Consider the following 19,056-nt stretch of genomic DNA (forward strand, 5'->3'; position numbering starts at 1 on the left):
AAAAATCGACAGGTAAGAGACACAAATACAAAATTGTGTAGAATGAAGCCAACAAAGAATGAGACAGAAATATTCATACTATTTTATTCATTCTTTTGTCGATTTACTGAAATTTCACTTCTATCGTGTGTGAATCGCACACACACCTTTTTTCACACATTACTGTACTGACTGTACTATATATTAGGGTTCCTTACCCAAAGGGTACAACCGGTACCTTTTTTATATTCCCCGCTCGCGCAATTTCCCTACAAATGGGGAAAAAGTTTTTGCTTCATATATCTCTTATATATATCAATACATATAACACACACTCCATACAAGTTAGTCACTTGTCACAACTGTCCCATAAACCAGACCCTAGGCAGCCGGATGGGCCGCATCCAGTTCCCTGAACACGTAGGTCATCTTCATGATGGCCAACCACAGGTCTTCGTCCGATATGTCCACGTGCAGGCAGAACCGTATCGTCTTACTGTTGAACGCGACGGCTTTCACTATAACCCCTTCGTCATTCGCTGTTTTGCAGTCACCCTGTAGATTTGTTTAGTTCGTATTAAATATACAGGATGCTATCTTATAGCACTTTGATAGCAAAAAAAAAAAATAGAAAACTACAATAAAAATACAAATATTCTAAAAAGAAGTGCAATTTAAACTCTTTGTAACGCACATAACAAAACTGTAGATTGGAAATAAAACGGTTTTATTATTATTGTTATTACAATATAATATACAGGATGGAAATTTTTGACGGGCCCTGAAGGCAAATGCCTACTTGAAGTACTGAAAATAGCAAATTTTACTAAAAGAATACGTTCATTTATTATTTAAAAAGACACAGAATTGCATTAAATGATTAATAAACAATTTGATTACAATTCATTCATTTATTTATTCACTAGCTTTCCGTCCGTGATTGCCCGGCGTCATAGGAAATTAATGACATTAGTGAAGGCGTGAATTCGTGACAGGCGTGAAGAAGAGACAGACAGACAAAGCTACTCACTATACTAATAGTTATAAAATTAGGGATATAGTCAGTCAGTCAATCATCAGTATCCCACGGCCACGCCCACCTGCGTCTCGTCCAAGGCAACTTGTCCCAGCCTCTTCAGCACCAGGTCGGCGGTGAGCGGGCTGGCGCCGGCTATCTTCAGCATCACGATGTTGGTGTGCACGCCCGCCACGTCCACGGAGAACGTCTTCAGGAGCAGACCCTGAATCGCTGCAATCGTGAAAATATGTCATCAATATGAGTAGTCATAGATCAAGTACATTCTCAGTTCAGTACATTACACTTATAAAAGTTTGTAGTTGTTATTGAAGTTCACGGGTGGCCGAGAGGCTAGGTGTGCTACGGTTAGGCAAGATACGCAGGTTCGAATCCTGCCTCGTGATCAAATTTTTTCTATTCTTTCAAAATTTCTCATTTATAAAGCATTTCAATGCTATAAAACTAAAAATTAAAATTAAAGGATGTGTGTGTATTTGTCGCTTCTCACGCAAAAACTACTGAACCGATTGCAATGAAATTTGGTACGTAGACAGCTGGACAACTGGAATAACATATAGGGAAATTTTTATCCCGATATTTTGAGGCTTTAGAAAAAGACCACCATAACCGATTTCAAAAGAAGAGGAGATTGTCTATTCGACCATATTTGTGTTTGTTAATATGCAGTGGTGGCTCAGTGGTGAAAACCTCGGACTTCAAGATCGATAAGTCGGGGTTCGAGACCGGGCGAGCGTGCAGGAAATAAATTTATATCTCAATTTATCTGCACATGTTGATAACATCACCACTGCTTAAAACGATGAAGGAAAACATCGTGAGGAAACCGGCATGTCCAAGAATCAAAGTTCGATGACATGTGACATCTGCCAACCCGCACTTGGCCAGCGTGGTGGATTATGGCCTGAACCCTCATAAGAGGCCTGTGTCCCAGCAGTGGGAACATATATGGGCTGATGATGATGATGTGTTTGTTACCTCAAGACTTTACTGGGTGTTTTTTTTTATTTGAGACCTGGTGCGTGCCATGTGGTCCCATTTAAATTGGATCCGGTTCTGACAATTTGAAAGCGGTTCGGATTTTTCTTAAAAAAATTAAAATCATCATTTTCTTTTTTCAAACTTTTACATTATCTCAATATCCCAGTGAAATATATTTAATCTTGTATATTTACAAAGAGCACTCACTCTTGGCCAGTATCAGCGCCCGTTTATGGTCGAAGGCCAGCCTGGGCACGGTCTCGTCGAGGGCCACCACCGCGGCGGCCGCCAGCACGCCGGCCTGCCGCATGCCGCCGCCGAGCATCTTGCGCATGCGCCGGGCTCTGGGAATATAGTCATTAATAAAATTAAAAAAATATATATACAATGCAGTACAATAAACTTTATTCAACACATAAATGAGGATAAAGATGAAAGAAATATGTATAAGGTTAAATAGTCAAACGAATTGTTTATAAGTAATGTCTGCTAGGCAAAGTAAATAAGTTGATCATAGAATCTATGCAATAAAAGCGCCAAAATAATATTATTTTTTGTTTAATAACTTTACAGATTCATTAGCTGTTACAATACCTACATAGTCTATTATTTTATTTATATTGTATGGCTGCGTTAACTAAAGTGGACACTTTCACAGTACTCACACCAATATAATATCCCTATGAGATACATTAAATCAAATCCTTCTATCGAAACTTACTCTACTCTAGTCTTCTTATATATAAAATTCTCGTGTCACAGTTTTCGTTGCCATACTCCTCCGTAACGGCTTCACCGATTTTGATGAAATTTTTTGTGCTTATCCGGTATCTATGACAATCGGCCAACATCTATTTTTCATACCCCTAAATGATAAGAGTAAGGCAAAACAGCGTTTGCCGGGTGTAGCTAGTAGTTCTATAAATTTCAAGTATTCCAAGTCTCTCTTAAATCAATACAAACTATCATTAAAAATACTAACCTTAAACTTTTTTACTTTTACTTTTTCTGAAGCGCAGAACTAAAACATTACCTCCATCATAATCCACGTGAAATCTCACCGACTATTCAAACAGCAATACTAACTGCTCAATAAAATGGTAGGATCCCACGAGCGCCGAGCCCACGGGTGCGGCGAGTCCCTTGCTGAAGCAGACTGATATGGAGTCGCAGCCCCGCGCCAGCCGGGCTGGCGGCTCGCGCAGCGCCTCGCTGGCGTTCAGCAAGCGAGCCCCGTCCATGTGCAGCGGGATGCTGTGCTTCTGGCACACCGCGGACACTCTGTCCAGCCAGTCCAGGGGCAGGACCTTGGGGGCGAGAGGTTATGGTCAATGGTACATGGTATGGTACAAGTGGCTTAAAAGGCAAGGAAGATTATATAAGACTGATTGCTGTCATTACATGGAGAAGAAAAATTAATATGACAGAAAGAGAAATTAAAACAGTTTATAGAATTTAGTCAATCTGTTTGTTTATAACTATGAAAATAACTCAAAATGAAGTAGGAATTGAATACATTTTACACCTTAGTATATACGCATGAGATTGCATTTGGAATTTTTTTTTTTATGTCATAGCGGGCAACTGAGCTTGTGGTTCGCCTGATGATAAGCGATCACCACCGCCCATGAACATTCGCAAAGGTAGTGCCTCTACGAATGTGTTGCCCGCTTTTGTGGGGTAAGGGAAAAGGAAAGGATTAAAGACTGGAAAGAAGGAATGGACTGGGATGGGTGAGGAAAAGGAAACGGGCCTCCGGCTCCCCCACTCACCGTACGAAACACAGTGGCATGCCACTATTTCACACCGGTTTTCTGTGGGGGTGTGGTACTTCCCCGGTGCGAGCTGGCCCAATTCGTGCCGAAGCGTGCTCGACTACCACAAAAAATTTCCGCTGGGAACAACCAACCTTCCCTCCGCATACATTGTGCGTGTTCTCAACAGCCACCATGGAGGTGACAGGTTCGTGGATATCGCTGCCACGTATCCGGCTCTCCAGCTCCTTGAGATCGAAGGTGCCATCCGGCTCGTTCTGTATCGTACTCAACAGAACTCCCGCTATGTGGGCCGCACCTCCTGGAGGCCCATTTATTGAGGAAGACTTTAGGCTATATAACATCAGCTATTATGTGGGTAAAACCGGGAGGCACAGCTAGTAATATTATAAAAACGCTCCATATCAAAAAGAAAGGCAAACAAACACACGCACAACTTCACATTCATAATTTTTAATCGCCTCCTCAGTTCAGTGGCTTACGCGTGAGTCTACGCTACGATTCTACACCGAGGGGTACTGGCTTCGATTCCCAGTGGGGATGCACAAAATAATGTGTCGGTCTGGCAGGATACAGAAGGCTGATCACCTACGTCCATAAAGAAAATCGATCAGTGAAACAGATGTATATAATATGCCTACCCCACTAGGGGATACGGGACTTCTCTTATAATACTAGTAAGGATTGTTTTAACTAGATTTTTGTGCTGTCTATGTTAATACATAGAGAGCACAAACTACATAATTTATATAATTGAGGTAGTAGTTTTTAGATTTCTAAATACTAGCTCTTAAGTTCAGATCATGCACTTTTTAATTGGACTCCCTTATTTTTTTAAATAATTCTTGCACAATTATAGAACACAAATTTTAATAACATTGGAAACGCGAGCTAGAATCTAGATTGCATATTAAATAGGCCAACTGCCAGCAGATTGTTCTAAGAGTCAAAAACAATGTCTTATCAGTTCTGTAATGCTATATATGCAAATGTTAAAATTAACATTATTATAAATACACAAATTACATATCCCTAAGCCAGCTACTAAAACATGAGAGATTAATAACAAAAAACTTTTTAATATAAACCATACTTTGCGGCCTAAACCTTACACTGTAAAAAATTTCATCCAAATCGGTTTAGTATTTTAGGTGTGAAAGAGAGACAGACAGAAAGACATTCAGAGTTACATTTGCGCTAATAATATTACTAGGACTATAGAATGATTTACACTTGCTAATTGTTGAAACAGAATGATACAGCTCATCCTCATTAAATTAACTTACACAATTACCTTGTTCATATTTATAAATGTGCGACATATTTCCAACTATCGCCTCTGAGCCACGCCTCTTGCAGTGCACCATTACTGTAACAAAATATGTAAAAGATTTAATTTGGTGGGGCAAAGAGTGCTTAGTGTTAGTTATAATTAAATTGCAGTCAGAGTTAGTCTTCATAGCAGATATCAATATCATATATATATATATTTAGAAGTTTATGACTTTTTGACGGATTTTAAACCCGATTGACTCATTATAATATTAACCTGACATCTCCCCGTGACCACGCTTGCTCGAAAGTGTTCGAAACGTCCCGTTTAAAATCCGTTAAGTCTTTAATTTCTAAATGGATAAATACTCGCGTAAAATCAAACTCAAGAAAATACTATCAGATATACAATTTTTTTAGCATTTAATTTCGACCAGTGCTAATAAATAGTATGTCAAAGAAAACTATAGTTAGGTAATATTTTATGGGCACCATCATAATTATCATAATTAGCAATTGTTTCATTAAGCCATCTGATAAAAAAAAATTGTGGGAAAATCTCATAAGTAAGCAATAAGGAAAACATAATTACAATCAGCTTAAATTTGTAGCAATTGTAATTATTAATTGCTAATTAATTTTAATTACAAAGCAAACACAGACTTTTCGCCTTGATTGATGAATCAATTTTTTTTCTGTAAGGCTGGATATGCCCTTTTTATCTTAAATGGTTCATTAATTTTAGCATATATTTTGGAAGTATTAAAATAAATATGTATATTAATGATCCAGGGTAGCTTTCAAAATTATAATCAAATAACTTCAAAAAAGAAGGTTATCAAGTTGTCTATATACATATTAATTATTTCATTTGAATGGGGAACAAATTAAATTTTTAATTTTATAGCATTGAATTGCTTTATAAATGAGAAATTTTGAAACAATAGAAACATGGGGAACAAATTCTTATGATTTTCTTTTTATTTGAAAGCTGGTGCTTGCTGTGTGGTCCCATTTAAATATAGTCTCATTCTGACAATATATAGGTCTAACCAGCCTTTTTTGTTACACATATAATTATTTAATTTTAGAGTAATATTGTTTGAATACTTAAACCATAAATTACTACATAATATGTATTATAATTTCATACATGTATATGGAAAAAAAATCAGGATTATATTTACGATTAAGTATTAACATTGATATATTTAAATAACAATAACAATAAAAATTAATTTGTGAAAACAACTTCTTTTAGTTACACTTAAAACTCAAAAACAGATAAATTGTCTTTGCTTAGATTAGGCTTGCAATTGTTAAATAAATAAAAACATATTCAACCCAATGTGTAGTCGGGACAAGCAGCAAGCACTTTATATATTGAAATTAAAAAACATAATTAAGCCTCACCAGCTATCAGGTTTGCCATAGTGCCGCTGGGAACAAAAAGCGCAGCCTGTTTACCCAATAGAGTAGCAATTTTACTTTCGAGCGTGTTCACTGTGGGATCTTCTCCAAATACATCATCCCCAAGAGCCGAGTTCACCATCGCATGCCGCATGGATTTAGATGGTTTAGTTACGGTATCAGATCGTAAATCAACTATATATGCCATTTTGTAATATTCGAATTCAAGAGTATGTACGAAACAACCGCTCAATGTCTTAACTGCGATCAAACTGAATCTGTACGCTTATTTTTTATACTTATATAACAATAGTTAGCAAAAAATTAACAACGATAACCAAATACATTATTTCTATATTAAAATTATGTTAAGTAAGTTGTAGGATATTGTTATTATGTGTTGATTAACATGTCAATAGGTTACTTTATTGTCAAATTGAACTGTTTTAAAGGTAATTATTACAAAAACTGATAAGGTTGATATCATGTGTGATAACAACTAATAACACTACGTACATTTTGACAGTATAGTAATAATATGACGAAGTGCCATGTTACATATTTATGAATTTAATTTTCCCTGGAATGCATGTTAAAAACACCACTATATTACACATTATAGCGTTTTCAAAAAAATATCTTTTGTAGTGTTAATATTAATTAATTAATTAGTTTTTTTTATTCACTCTCCACTGTTCTGGATAAATTACAAAATAATGAATTTGAATTATTACTCCCAAAATTCGAGTGAAATCCATAAGCTGGTTACCCTAAAATGTCATTGGATACAGTTGACACTGACAGAGGTTAATTTTTTAACATAGATAAAATATAAAATAGAATTTTTGGATTGTAAGCAAATGACATAAGTAACTAAATAAAATAAATAAAGTATTCCTTTAGTAAAATTATAACGATTTTTATTATATTTGAAAATAATTTGTTTTTGATGACACGTACAATTTGTCATCTATACTCTATGCATAACTCTGTGACAGTTCAAATAAAATGATCGTATTTCATTGGTTGATATTGAAATTCTTAGATAGAAGAAAAAAATTGGCCAATCTTGTTAGAGATATTAGTACTAAGTTTTTTTTCATCTTGCAATGACATCAGACCTAATTGTTTGACGTAAAAATATCATTGGAGTGACTTGGATGTTCAGTTTCTTTCATTTAATAAAAGAAAGTGATTTTCACTCCGTATTTTGCGTAAGGACAATCCGTAGTGTTTGTTTTATAATTGGATTATGATATACTGACACGTCCGTCCATTTATACATCGATATATCTGACCAAAAACGTGAATTCGGGCGTCGACCGGTCCATCCCTCCTACCCGAAACCGTTGCTGCTGTCATTCGTGTCAGTGGCAGTCGTCATTTTATACGTGTCGTGCCGCCGAGATACACGGTTAAAGAGCCGGTCGGTTTCAACAACGTGTTGTGTGTAGTGTCGGTCTTTGCGACCGTTTAATGTGGTATACAGTGCCGGTGTTAGGTTATCGTAAGGGTCGCGCGGCGTGATTGGGCGCGATGGTGGATATGGATAGGAACGACCCAGAACTCCGTTACCTGTCGGTGGATCGGAACAGTTTCAATGATCCGGCGACGCAGGCGGAGTGGACTCAAAAGCGTTTGGTGTGGGTTCCGCATGAGACCCAGGGGTTCGTGGCTGCGGGGATCAAAGGCGAACGCGGAGATGAAGTGGAAGTCGAGATCGCGGAGTCCGGGAAGCGGATGCTGGTACAGATTGATGATATACAGAAGATGAATCCGCCAAAGTTCGACAAGGTTGAGGATATGGCGGAGCTGACCTGCCTGAACGAGGCGTCAGTGCTGCATAACATCAAGGATCGATATTATTCTGGACTCATTTATGTAAGTATTTTATTGTACATTACTCACCTTTTTAAAGTACATTCTTAACCGCCATAACCACTCTTTGTCCATTCATAATCATAATTAAAGTAAATTTTTATCTCTGATTTAATCTATATATTTATTAAAATTTTAACTTGAGAATTATTAATAAATTGTGGAGAAGCCAGATAACAATTCCAATTGATACAATTCACTAACCAGATAATATATTCTATCATTAGCACAACTATCATAATATAATAATAGGTGATATAAAAAAGAAAGGACATTGATTACTCAATGTCTAATGAGGTTATTTTAATATATATATATTGTAATGTCATATTTCACAATTCAAATTAGACCACCCTATCAAGAAAGTATCATTAAAGGCATTAAAACATAATGATATCTAAAATGTTGAGTTTTAATTGCTCATCTAGCTATAAAACATACAGTAACATACATCTTTATCTATGAGTATGTTATTAACATTTGATATCATAAAGAGGTCTCAATACCTCGAGCTATGGCCCAGGTGTTTTTAAGTGAATCATAATATATATAAGGTGATGTCATGCTTAAGCAAACTTTTTGGTTTTACTGCCTATTGTATGCTGCATGTGTGAGGTGTGTGTCATTTTCACTTAACATTTGTTAAAAGCAATACACAGGGGCCATAATGGAGTTTGTATGTTAGGGACTTGACCAACATGATAGAAAGATAAAATAATAGCCACTAAACACTCCTTACAACTCTGATGGCAACATGAAAGTGATTTATTTACATCACTTTTGTAGGATTTTAGAGCAATATTTTTCTGTTTTGCACTGTGGTGTACAGGCATACATTTTTAAAGTTAGTTCTCTATAACGAAAATTTTCAAAAATAGGCATATCATTTTTATAGTTTGATGGATAGTGTACTTGAGAATGAAATAACAAATGCACACCATAAAAGGAAACTGTTTTCTTGCAAAAACTTCATCAAAATTGACATAATTCCATGAAAGTTTATTAATGTTTGATTGAATTATAATGAACTATGAGTAATACATATTTAGTGTTAAAACCCGAGAATTTTGATTTACTGGGAATTTCACTTTATGTTAATTATACAATTATACAAATTTACTCAAGGAATCGAGGAAAATTCTATAAATTTATGCTTTTAGCTGTAATTTGTAATGTCATAAATTTTGATAATACTCCATGTTATTTATTGAAATTGAATTTATCATACCTTACTAATTTATGTAACTTAGGATGTTTCAATATTTTATGTCTGAAGGTAGTTTACAGGCTAGAGAGGGGCATAGGCTATTTTCTACTGCAATGAAACATTTTATTCCTTTGACTATGTGGACCACAGTGAACCACAGCGAAAAGCAAGTTTAGTTATAACAATTTTTATCTGGGAACACAAAACAGTAATAAAAAAATCTTCCCTTATAACATTTCATGTATATACTGCTATACAAAGCATTAGACATGGAAATTAATTACTTCAAAAGTCCAAGTTTAATGGCTTTTGCTAATTGAACTAAGTTCTATAATGATCATTAAAATTAATTACTTGCATTTGCACATCAAGATAAATTGATCTTTGAACATTACTTCTTTGTAATTTCTTTGTTTTTGGTTTGAATATTTCAAATTTAATCATTGCATGATGTTGTGATTGATGATGTTTTGTCTTTAAATATGATACATTATAATATAAAAAATATTTAACATATTATGTTAAATATTTTTTCAAGAATAATTTATTTTTCATGCTGAAATATAAAGAAATACATAGAAATTACTTTTAACCTTAAATTATTAGATATTAACTAGCTGTGACCCGCGGTTGAAACCGCGTAAGTCCGTATCCCGTAAGAATATCGGTATAAAAAGTGCCTATGTGTTATTTCAGTTGTCCAGCTATCTACGAAGCAAATTACATTGCAATCGGTTCAGTAGTTTTTGCGTGAAAGAGTAACAGACGCACACATACATATGCATCCATTCTCACAAACTTTCGCATTTATAGTATTATTATTCGACAATAGATGTCAGGAAGAATCATAATAAATTGGGACTACTCAAACGCCTCCTATTTGTTAAAAAAGTAAGTTGAAGTCGATAAAACACGAATAAAACACGAATATGACATTTTCTAAAAAAGATTCCTAGCTAGATCGATTTATCGCCCCCGAAACCCCCTATATACTAAATTTCATGAAAATCGTTGGAGCCGATTCCGAGATTCCAATTATATATATATATATATATACACACACACATACATACATACACAAGAATTGCTCGTTTAAAGATATAAGATAACTATAATATATATATATATATATATATATATATATATATATATATATCTATATATATATACACACACACATACATACATACACAAGAATTGCTCGTTTAAAGATATAAGATAACATGCTAATTTTTTTCTAAGAGATTAGTCTTCTCCAGGTTACTGTTCCATCAGAATTTTTGTAAAATATAAGATTTTTGATGTTAAAAGAATTCATAATTCATAACGCCGACCTTAAAAACTTTCTGCCTATAGATTTCTGCTATAGATAATTTTGGTGTTATCACAAGCTGAGTCATCCGCACCATTCTTTGTCTTTTAGTTAGGTTGTGTATAAATATGTTCTCTATCTTGTATAAACATTGGTTTAGAGGCTAAATAAAAATCATATTTACATTATGTTATAGCTACCAGTGATCTCATGTGATTGTAATTTATGATATCATAATCAGGCCCTTATTGTTCCAAATATTTTGGTTTATGTAATGACTACTAAAAATTTGGTGTACACTTATTAATCTATTACAAATGAATATTCCTTTTTCTATGATTTTGTCTAAGAGGAGTAGTACATATGGATGAAGTTTTTCGGTTTCCATAATTGAATGGAGCATATTTCTACTGCTGTTCGTCTGTCTGTCTCTTTCTCCATACATCTGACATCAGGCTGTGTGTCATGACCCGTGATAGTTAAACTGTTTTGACATTTTCAGAGCTTTTTTTTTTTATTACTGAGCCTCACTGGGGATACATATTAATAACTAAAAATAGTACTTGTTTAAATTAATTATTTATGAAATAGTCTCTGATGATGATTTGAAAGTTATTATCACAAGTTATCCTCCATGCATTAAACATGCAGTTTTGAAAAATTGCATACTTTTTTGATAATAGCTTGATTATCATATTCATGATAAGGTTTATAATAGTGTACCGGGATGTTAATTTACTAGTTTACATTTCCACTTGGACGAAAATCTTGTGAAACATTTTGGTTATTCTGTGATATCATTCATTATTGCATTCCAATTAGCATCTGCAAGCTGCACAAACAAATTGTCCTCACTGTTACCTCATTATTTATTGTTTGAAATACAAATTTCGTTCACAATGATTATTATATTCTGTAATATTTTACTTGTACCTTGCTTTTGCTTTTTTTAAATGCAATAATTATCGAATTTTCTAAGTCTATAAATACTAACTTATTTTTTATAACTTATTTTTTCATGAACACGGTGTTTTCTGTATCGAGCTGTGTAAATGTGTTTTTTCATGTTCAGCTAGCTTACTTACACGGTTATTAGAGAAAGCTTCGTTTTACAGCGTTATATATCAACGTTTTCCTCCGGCCGTGTCGCGGGCCAACCATAATTCTCCAACGTGACTCATGTTGGAACAATGGCCCATGCTTCACGATGTTTTCCATGGCACCGCATTACGGTGATGGCAACAATCGTGTGTTTCGTAAATTGTATCGCCGTGTACTGTCGAGTTTATTGACGCTCGGCTGAATCAATGACATTATTTTTGCGCCGTTTTTGGTGCCATTTGACCGGTTGCTTTTGCGTACGGGCCGGGCGACGATTGCTCCCAATTCGATTAATTTATTTTGTTCGATAAAATATTGTGATGCGAATTGCCCGTGCACTTTGTTGATTATTATTGGCGTTACTTAATTAGTATTGTTGAAGTACCAGGGTGACATGTTTTTAAATAAGTATTCGACAGTGTGAGCTATGCTTTTGGCACAGTGCGGTGGATTGTATAGGCCACGGTATCGAGCACAAAAAGCAAGATATTAGCGCCGTTTTGATTTGTACGGGTTAATTCAAGCATTGGTCAAAGCGTGCTCGAGATGAATGTCAAGGTGAGGCGCGCCGTCGGCCGAATCGGCTCCGGCGGTCGTCGACCCGGGCGGTGGGGGGAGGGTGGGTGACGGCCCACGCGAATATGCGCTGCGTTTAACCTCCACCGATGTTCAGCTGCCCTGGTACTTGCGCAGTACATTATCAGATGTTTTGTCTTGTTAAGTAAGACTAATTACTGTTATTATACCTGGAAATATTTTCACGTAGGTTTAAAAGGATTGCGTTGGTTGTTTTAATTGTTATCATTTACTCGGCTTTATAACAGAGAGAAAAGAAAAGAAATTTAAATGCATGATATACTTTTATTCATGATTTTATAATAATAGCATATAAATAAAGTTGTGTATTACACTAGCAAAACAATATACATAATTATTAGTATTAACGATACCATAGGTTTCGAATATCAAGAGTATGCTGATCCTAACTTCCTAAGCCGTGTCACACGCTTTTTACTCGATTGGATCATAAAGAAAATGCGATATTTTTAGTCTTATTATTACGGAGAATATGTATTGTTTTATGGATTATAATATAAGTATGAATATTGATACTCAAAGATATGAATGAGATAAAACGATAATCAATGTTGTTACGTATTTTACGATATGCGTTTCTAAGAGAATTAAGAAATATTTTCCTCTTCAGAAATTTTAAGATCCTGTTTATTATTATTATTATCTGAAAGCTGTAAGGTCCCTCCGAAACCGTATATATACGGCCATTCGCCTAGGTCGAAAATGCTCTATTAGTAAAGTGTAATCCAGCATTATAAAGCGATATAAGGATTAAGTTCGAACAATAAGTACGCGCCAAATAAGACATAAGTTGAATGAGCCGAAGTGTTTACGCGACGTTACCAGTGTAAAGTTTAAAATTACACATATCCGTCCGAGATGGTGACTGCGCCCCGTAAATCAGTTTTAATGCTATTCAACTAGCTTCGAATATTTATATCGCCGCGTTGTGTGTAAATGTTTAAAACGGCATGTTTTCATTCTCAAGGTAGCGTTGGACGTCAATAGGAATCGTTCAGGGTTATGGTGTGTTTCATGGAGTGTCAGTTGTATATTATTATGTTGTAGCTAAATCTTAGTGACGTCATCGTACTCGTAGATTCTACGTTCTCGGTGACGGGTACTTTATTTATTGTAATAAAACAATTTATAATCCATAAACTGATCGATGCAAAATTCATCATGCACCCACAACTATTTTTTATATTATTAAACACAACTAATCCGAGTAAATTTTTATTTTGAACCCTTTTATTCTAAAGTTCTCAAGTGAAGAATTCCAGATACTAACCAGCCATATTACACTAGCATACAATGGGCTCGCGAACAACCCCCATTCATATTAATATAATTAATTGCAACTAAATAGTTCGCGTTGGTCGTTATAAATAAACCAGCTATCTCGGGCATCGAGATCGGCGTTTATGCGTATAAGCTACGCGATTGTGTGGCGGGCGATAAACCCCAATCGCCTGATAACGCTTATCAGATGGTCCGACTGGATAACAGATTACGAATTGTTGTTGGTCGAATGAATTCGCGGGCTGTTGGTATCCTGAGTTTCTCGTAATAAGCGAGATTGGACGAGATTCAGGGTCATTTTATATTTGTATAAATGGCCAAACGATGTATTATCGTTTTTCTATAACCGTGACAATATATGAGAAGCATTATTTTTTTAAAACGGAAATGAAACAAGAATGTAATCCTTTTTCGATGAAAAAATTCTAGAATGAAATACGTCGTGATGAATACTGAGCAGTTGCCTTCGAACTATGTGTTAAATTGTTTGTTTAGGCTATCGGTTTGCGTTCTATGAACCCCAACGTAATCATATTTCCAGCTAAATCTGTTATGGTATAGCTTTTCTAAACTGTATTAATAAACTTATGATTTACGTTATGTGAAAAAACAACCTAGAAGAAACCATTTCTTCGTTTTAAATTAGCTATCCGCCTGGGTTTTCTCCCGTGAGATTTTCGCGATGTAAATGTGATTTATGTCCTTTCTCTGGTGTTAACCTACGTATGGACTTATAATTAGTTTAGCGTTAGGCTTGAAGAACAGACAGAGTAAATTTGCATTTTAGTAGTTATTCTAATCCTGCTCTTGTCTCAGAATAGGATAATCATAAGAATGTCCATACTATTCGTTTATTTTTTAATATTGTAAACCTAACTGAATCTTGAAATGTAAACCCTTTCAGTAGGGATGAAACCCTTTGGGTACTCTCAACCCCGTTCAAATATTTTGAGCTGGAGAACCTCTCGAGGGCCGTAAGTAAGATCTACTAAAAAGTTTAGTTTTGAGAGTGGCTTGGGGACCTGCTTCTTAGGGAAATAGTTGCGGCTGAATCTTATTACTGTTAAAATTGCTCGATTTGCTTTTACTTGACAGTTGTCAAGTACAAAAGAATGGCCTCTTTTTTTGTCACAGTTCAAATAATAATGTTTTACAGTCACATGTCGAGCGGTGTGAGTAATATGCATAGTCGGGAATATAGTATTTACTTTAGCAAATCTATTTAAACATATTCATTTCTAGCTCCAAGCTGGACATCATCACATCAACATAAAATTTTCTTAAACTATAAAAAAAAGAAAAAAAGCGTCTCCCAATTCAATCAAAACAATATTATCGAGCTAGCAATTACAGCTGAGTCTAGTTTATGAGCTGGAGCACCCTCAGTCTGCGTCCCGAGGGGCGCGGTAGGTGCGAGGGTGCGGTGGGGGGAGGGGAGGGGGCGCAGACGGGGTCAAATGAAAGTTTCAGACGCGAACGAACCGTCGGCACCACCGGATCCTGATGTATGCCTCTTGTTAAGCACTGAGGGGATATAAAGATGTGCTCGAAATTGTTTCTGGAGGGCACTCGTGTATTGCTTTTACGTAGTTTCTTTTAAATGTATTTTTTCCTATTTGAAAGGGGATTTGTTCTCTCATCTCGTCTGTAAGGGGTTGGGAAATGTTCTATTGTTTTTCAAAGATTTTTCTTCATGTTTAATCGATTCGTATTGGTTTAAACGCAGACAAAACATGTAAAACATCTCTCTGCAAACTTATGAAAAGAATAAGATAATTAATGCATTTCATCATGATATTGCCGTAATCATTGAATTACCTAGATAGGTTTTAATGATATAAGATGTTATGAAAATACTTTTAACTGCTTGTTGACTATTGCATGTTCACCTCATTCGCATTACCCTTTTAGGTTCAGGACTTTTAATTGTAAATCAAATAAAAAACTGCTTATAAGTATAGAGAAAACCGATCGCCAATATATAGGTAAGTAACATTGCAGAGATGCAACGATTCGTCTCCCGCAGTGCGGTCACTGCGGATATGTAGGGATGAGACGGACGTAGCTTGAAATAAAATTTACTCTCAGAGGATTGCATCCTATACTTGAGTAAGTGGCTATTTGTCAGGAACTTATTGCAAGCAATTTTGGTTATTAATGTTTAGTTGATAGGTGGCACGTTAGTAAGAAGAGACCCTTGTTTGTCTGTATTTAATTAGTATCTAAGAATACATATGAAGAACGTTTTACAGATTGAAAAAGCAAGCAAAAATTTATAAATTATTGAAACGGCCTGTTTGGTATTCTGGTGATCTTTTATTAGTTTGATGGTAGTCTTCAGTCATTTTTAATAAATTCATTACTTAGTTGATTCAGTGTTGTATCGCTTTCCTGTTCTCTAAGACATAAAACGCAAATGAGGTATAAACGGTTAACAATGTACCGTAGCACAAGCCCTGCGTAATTTTATTGGTATTGAATAGTCCAGAACTGATTATTTTCAGCTCGATGATGTAATGTATTAGCGTATATGCTTGTTTCTCAAATATTATATTCGCTTCCATATAATGTTCGTGTACTACCTCGATGCTATCGAGGCGTTTCACATTTTGCTATTTAACAAATTTAACACCCTTACTTTTCCCTACTTCTTTAATATTATAAATACGAAATTGACTGTCTGTCGGATTCATATTCTTCGAGATAGAGGAAATAGGATAGTTTTTCTCCAAGAAATGGTACGGGAACGATTAGTATGACTTCTACATCTTTTCTACGCGGGCGAAGCTGAAAGCGAAAACCTAGTAACTATTGTTATATATACTATAGGGTTAAATAGTGAATTTTATGAATGTTTTATGTACATAATCCAATTCAAAAATATAGTTCTCACTCTTACGGAATACGCAAACGTTACGTAACTCAGCATTACAACGCTCGGTGGTTGTACCCGACGTTAATAAATGATTAACAACGCATTCGCCGAGAGCAATGTGTCAATATTAATAAATTGGCCGCGAGATAAACGCTATGAATGCATTCTGAGGTAATAGCTTCAGACTATCCTGAGCTTGCGATCTGTTACACGTGAATGAACACGGTGGCTGCGGTGGCGTGAAAGATTATTGCATTTACCCGATGCGATAGGTTGCCCCTTATGAATAAGTGACGAATTGAAATATTCTTTAATAAATAGCAATGGATTTGTGGATGGAATAACTTCTTGACAGATTTTAGAAGTAATCCTATTTCGAGACATATTTTATTTCGTGTCTGTGATCTTGATCAACTTAAACCACTCTGTAAACTTTAATAAATACAATCAGAAATTTGTCAAAACGAGATAAGTGTCCGTAGACGGATGTTTTTGTAGGTAAAGGATCACATGCAATTTAAACGCTACGCAGATATTTTCTCTTTGATACATATCGCAATTCTTCACAAATCTCTCCCCTTACAGACAATCTTCGAATCCTTGGAACTGATTCAAATTGATGCGATTTATATTGAAACTCGTAAGAACTTACTGGGTTGTTGATAAATGAACCATCATTTTTGCCCTTAGCGATAATATTCTTAAATTGAGCTTGGCGAGACAATGCGGTCAATATTTTCATTGAATACATAGTAAATTCCATAGACAGTTTTATAAAAAGAGCAGAACGAATAGAAAGAAAGAAAGCAACAGAAAACAGTAATTAGAAAGAAAAACATAACAATCGGTAAATATTTAATTTACTGATTGGAAAATTCCATCTATATTACATCTTAAAGTTAAACTAAAACCAAGTCTTAACTAGTTCTGAATTTCAAATTGAATATAAGATCGAGTTCAATTATGTACATTGATTGCTGAGACTGCGACAAAAGTAGCGCCTTCACGTTAAAGGTAGCTTATTACGCCTTTGTTACGCACACATTGTGTCCCTGCAAGCTTCCATATGAATTTCTAATAAAACATTTCTCGAGAGACGCCGACGTTCGTGTTTATATTAAATACCATCGGATAATATCCCCGTGGGCTCGCCGTGCCTTTTACTCCACGTGTCCCCGACAGAAACGTGCTATAACGACATTTACGTATCAAAATTAATGTAGCAGTCCTAACTCTCAAATTCAGTTGTATGGTTGAAAATATTGAAGGCGTTGGTGGAAAAATGTCTCCTTCCTATATCAAACAATAATTTTATAACTGTTCAAAGTCATTAACGCGGAGAACTGCAGAACAAAGCACATACCCGTCCGTATCTTGACCTTCCCATTATTAGCAATTTACATTACATTTAAATTCGTATCTAATTTCCCCAAGGTCCAAATTCCCGTGCAGCAATTAGCGTAAACTTCAACCACTTGATATAACAAGTGTCTTGTCTTTGTTCAGCGATATTTTTCATAGTTAATTAAACGTTTTATTACATTTGTAATACGAGACAAAAGACTCTTTGTGGTCAATAAAGTGGAATGATATGACTCGTGAATGGACGTTTATTATGTATTGATATTAAGCGTTTAAGTTTCACAATATTTAGATAAGCCAGTTTTCGTACGTAAGAAGCATGCAAAATATTTTCCCATTTATTTTCTTAGCATTGCTATTCAAATGTCTCATTTCTGTTGTTATGCGTACTGTTTAGAATGACTTGTAATTTTTCTAATATTGCACTATTGTCCGACACAAAAACGTTGTTATTACACCGTGTACGACTGAATTCGTCAATGCAACGGCACGACTTGATTCCATATGTCCACTCCGTAAATGGAATCGTTTTAGACGCCATATGTCTGATTGTATGTACCTCTAACCAAACATAGAATGTTGAGTGAGAAACGGTGCAGAGGATTATCGAACTTTAGCCGAAGGGTTATGGAGTAAGTTTGTATGACATGGATTTCGCGTGGATTTTTAAGGTTATATGAAATGATGGAAAATTGCGGCAAGGTGCAGATGGAGGAGCATTGATTAACTGTAAACGGCTTTGGACCGCAATCAGTGTTCGCATTCAGACTGCAACGTTTTTGGTTGAGCACACAGCTTGAAACTTGTTTGTTACCTAAAATTCCCGCACTGACCTTCTTGCCGAGATAAATTGCTGGCGCTTTTAAGGTTTTCTCCAAGCACGATTTATGTTGTAACGTGTCTGTTCGAGACAATGCTTTCTGGTGGTTAAAGGTTAAAAAGCTCTTATTGGATACAATTTTCATACCGACTTTCCAAATGATATGGCAA

General features: G+C 35.4%; 2 protein-coding genes across 2 annotated transcripts in view; one reads left to right on the plus strand and one right to left on the minus strand.

Annotated features, from left to right (window-relative positions):
- Nucleotides 1-266: 266 nt before the first annotated feature.
- On the minus strand, nt 267-6,954 carry LOC119832271 (probable low-specificity L-threonine aldolase 2). The gene is made up of 7 exons (XM_038355931.1): nt 6,457-6,954; nt 5,066-5,140; nt 3,906-4,072; nt 3,083-3,303; nt 2,204-2,340; nt 1,080-1,228; nt 267-534 (listed from the first exon to the last, which is right to left on the minus strand). Exons 1-7 carry the CDS (start codon nt 6,659-6,661, stop codon nt 361-363), a joined length of 1,128 nt encoding a protein of 375 aa, XP_038211859.1. The 5' UTR covers nt 6,662-6,954; the 3' UTR covers nt 267-360.
- A 630-nt stretch (nt 6,955-7,584) lies between these two features.
- Nucleotides 7,585-19,056, plus strand: part of LOC119832282 (myosin heavy chain, non-muscle) — a 64,042-nt gene continuing 52,570 nt past the window's right edge. Inside the window, exon 1 of the mRNA XM_038355942.1 lies at nt 7,585-8,334. Coding sequence (XP_038211870.1) covers nt 7,990-8,334 — 345 coding nt within the window. The 5' untranslated portion in view covers nt 7,585-7,989. The remainder of the gene's footprint in view (nt 8,335-19,056) is intronic.

Source organism: Zerene cesonia, chromosome 15, assembly GCF_012273895.1.
Source record: "Zerene cesonia ecotype Mississippi chromosome 15, Zerene_cesonia_1.1, whole genome shotgun sequence".
Lineage (NCBI taxonomy): Eukaryota > Metazoa > Arthropoda > Insecta > Lepidoptera > Pieridae > Zerene > Zerene cesonia.

What these genes read in the sequence shown, in the direction of transcription:
- LOC119832271 (XM_038355931.1), bottom strand. Translation starts at nt 6,661, where the DNA reads ATGGCATATATAGTTGATTTACGATCTGATACCGTAACTAAACCATCT. An exon ending in TCCTACCATTTTATTGAGCA is followed by an intron (nt 2,341 to 3,082) that starts GTTAGTATTGCT and finishes CTATATTCCCAG; the next exon opens with AGCCCGGCGCATGCGCAAGA. An exon ending in TTGCCTTGGACGAGACGCAG is followed by an intron (nt 535 to 1,079) that starts GTGGGCGTGGCC and finishes ACAAATCTACAG; the next exon opens with GGTGACTGCAAAACAGCGAA.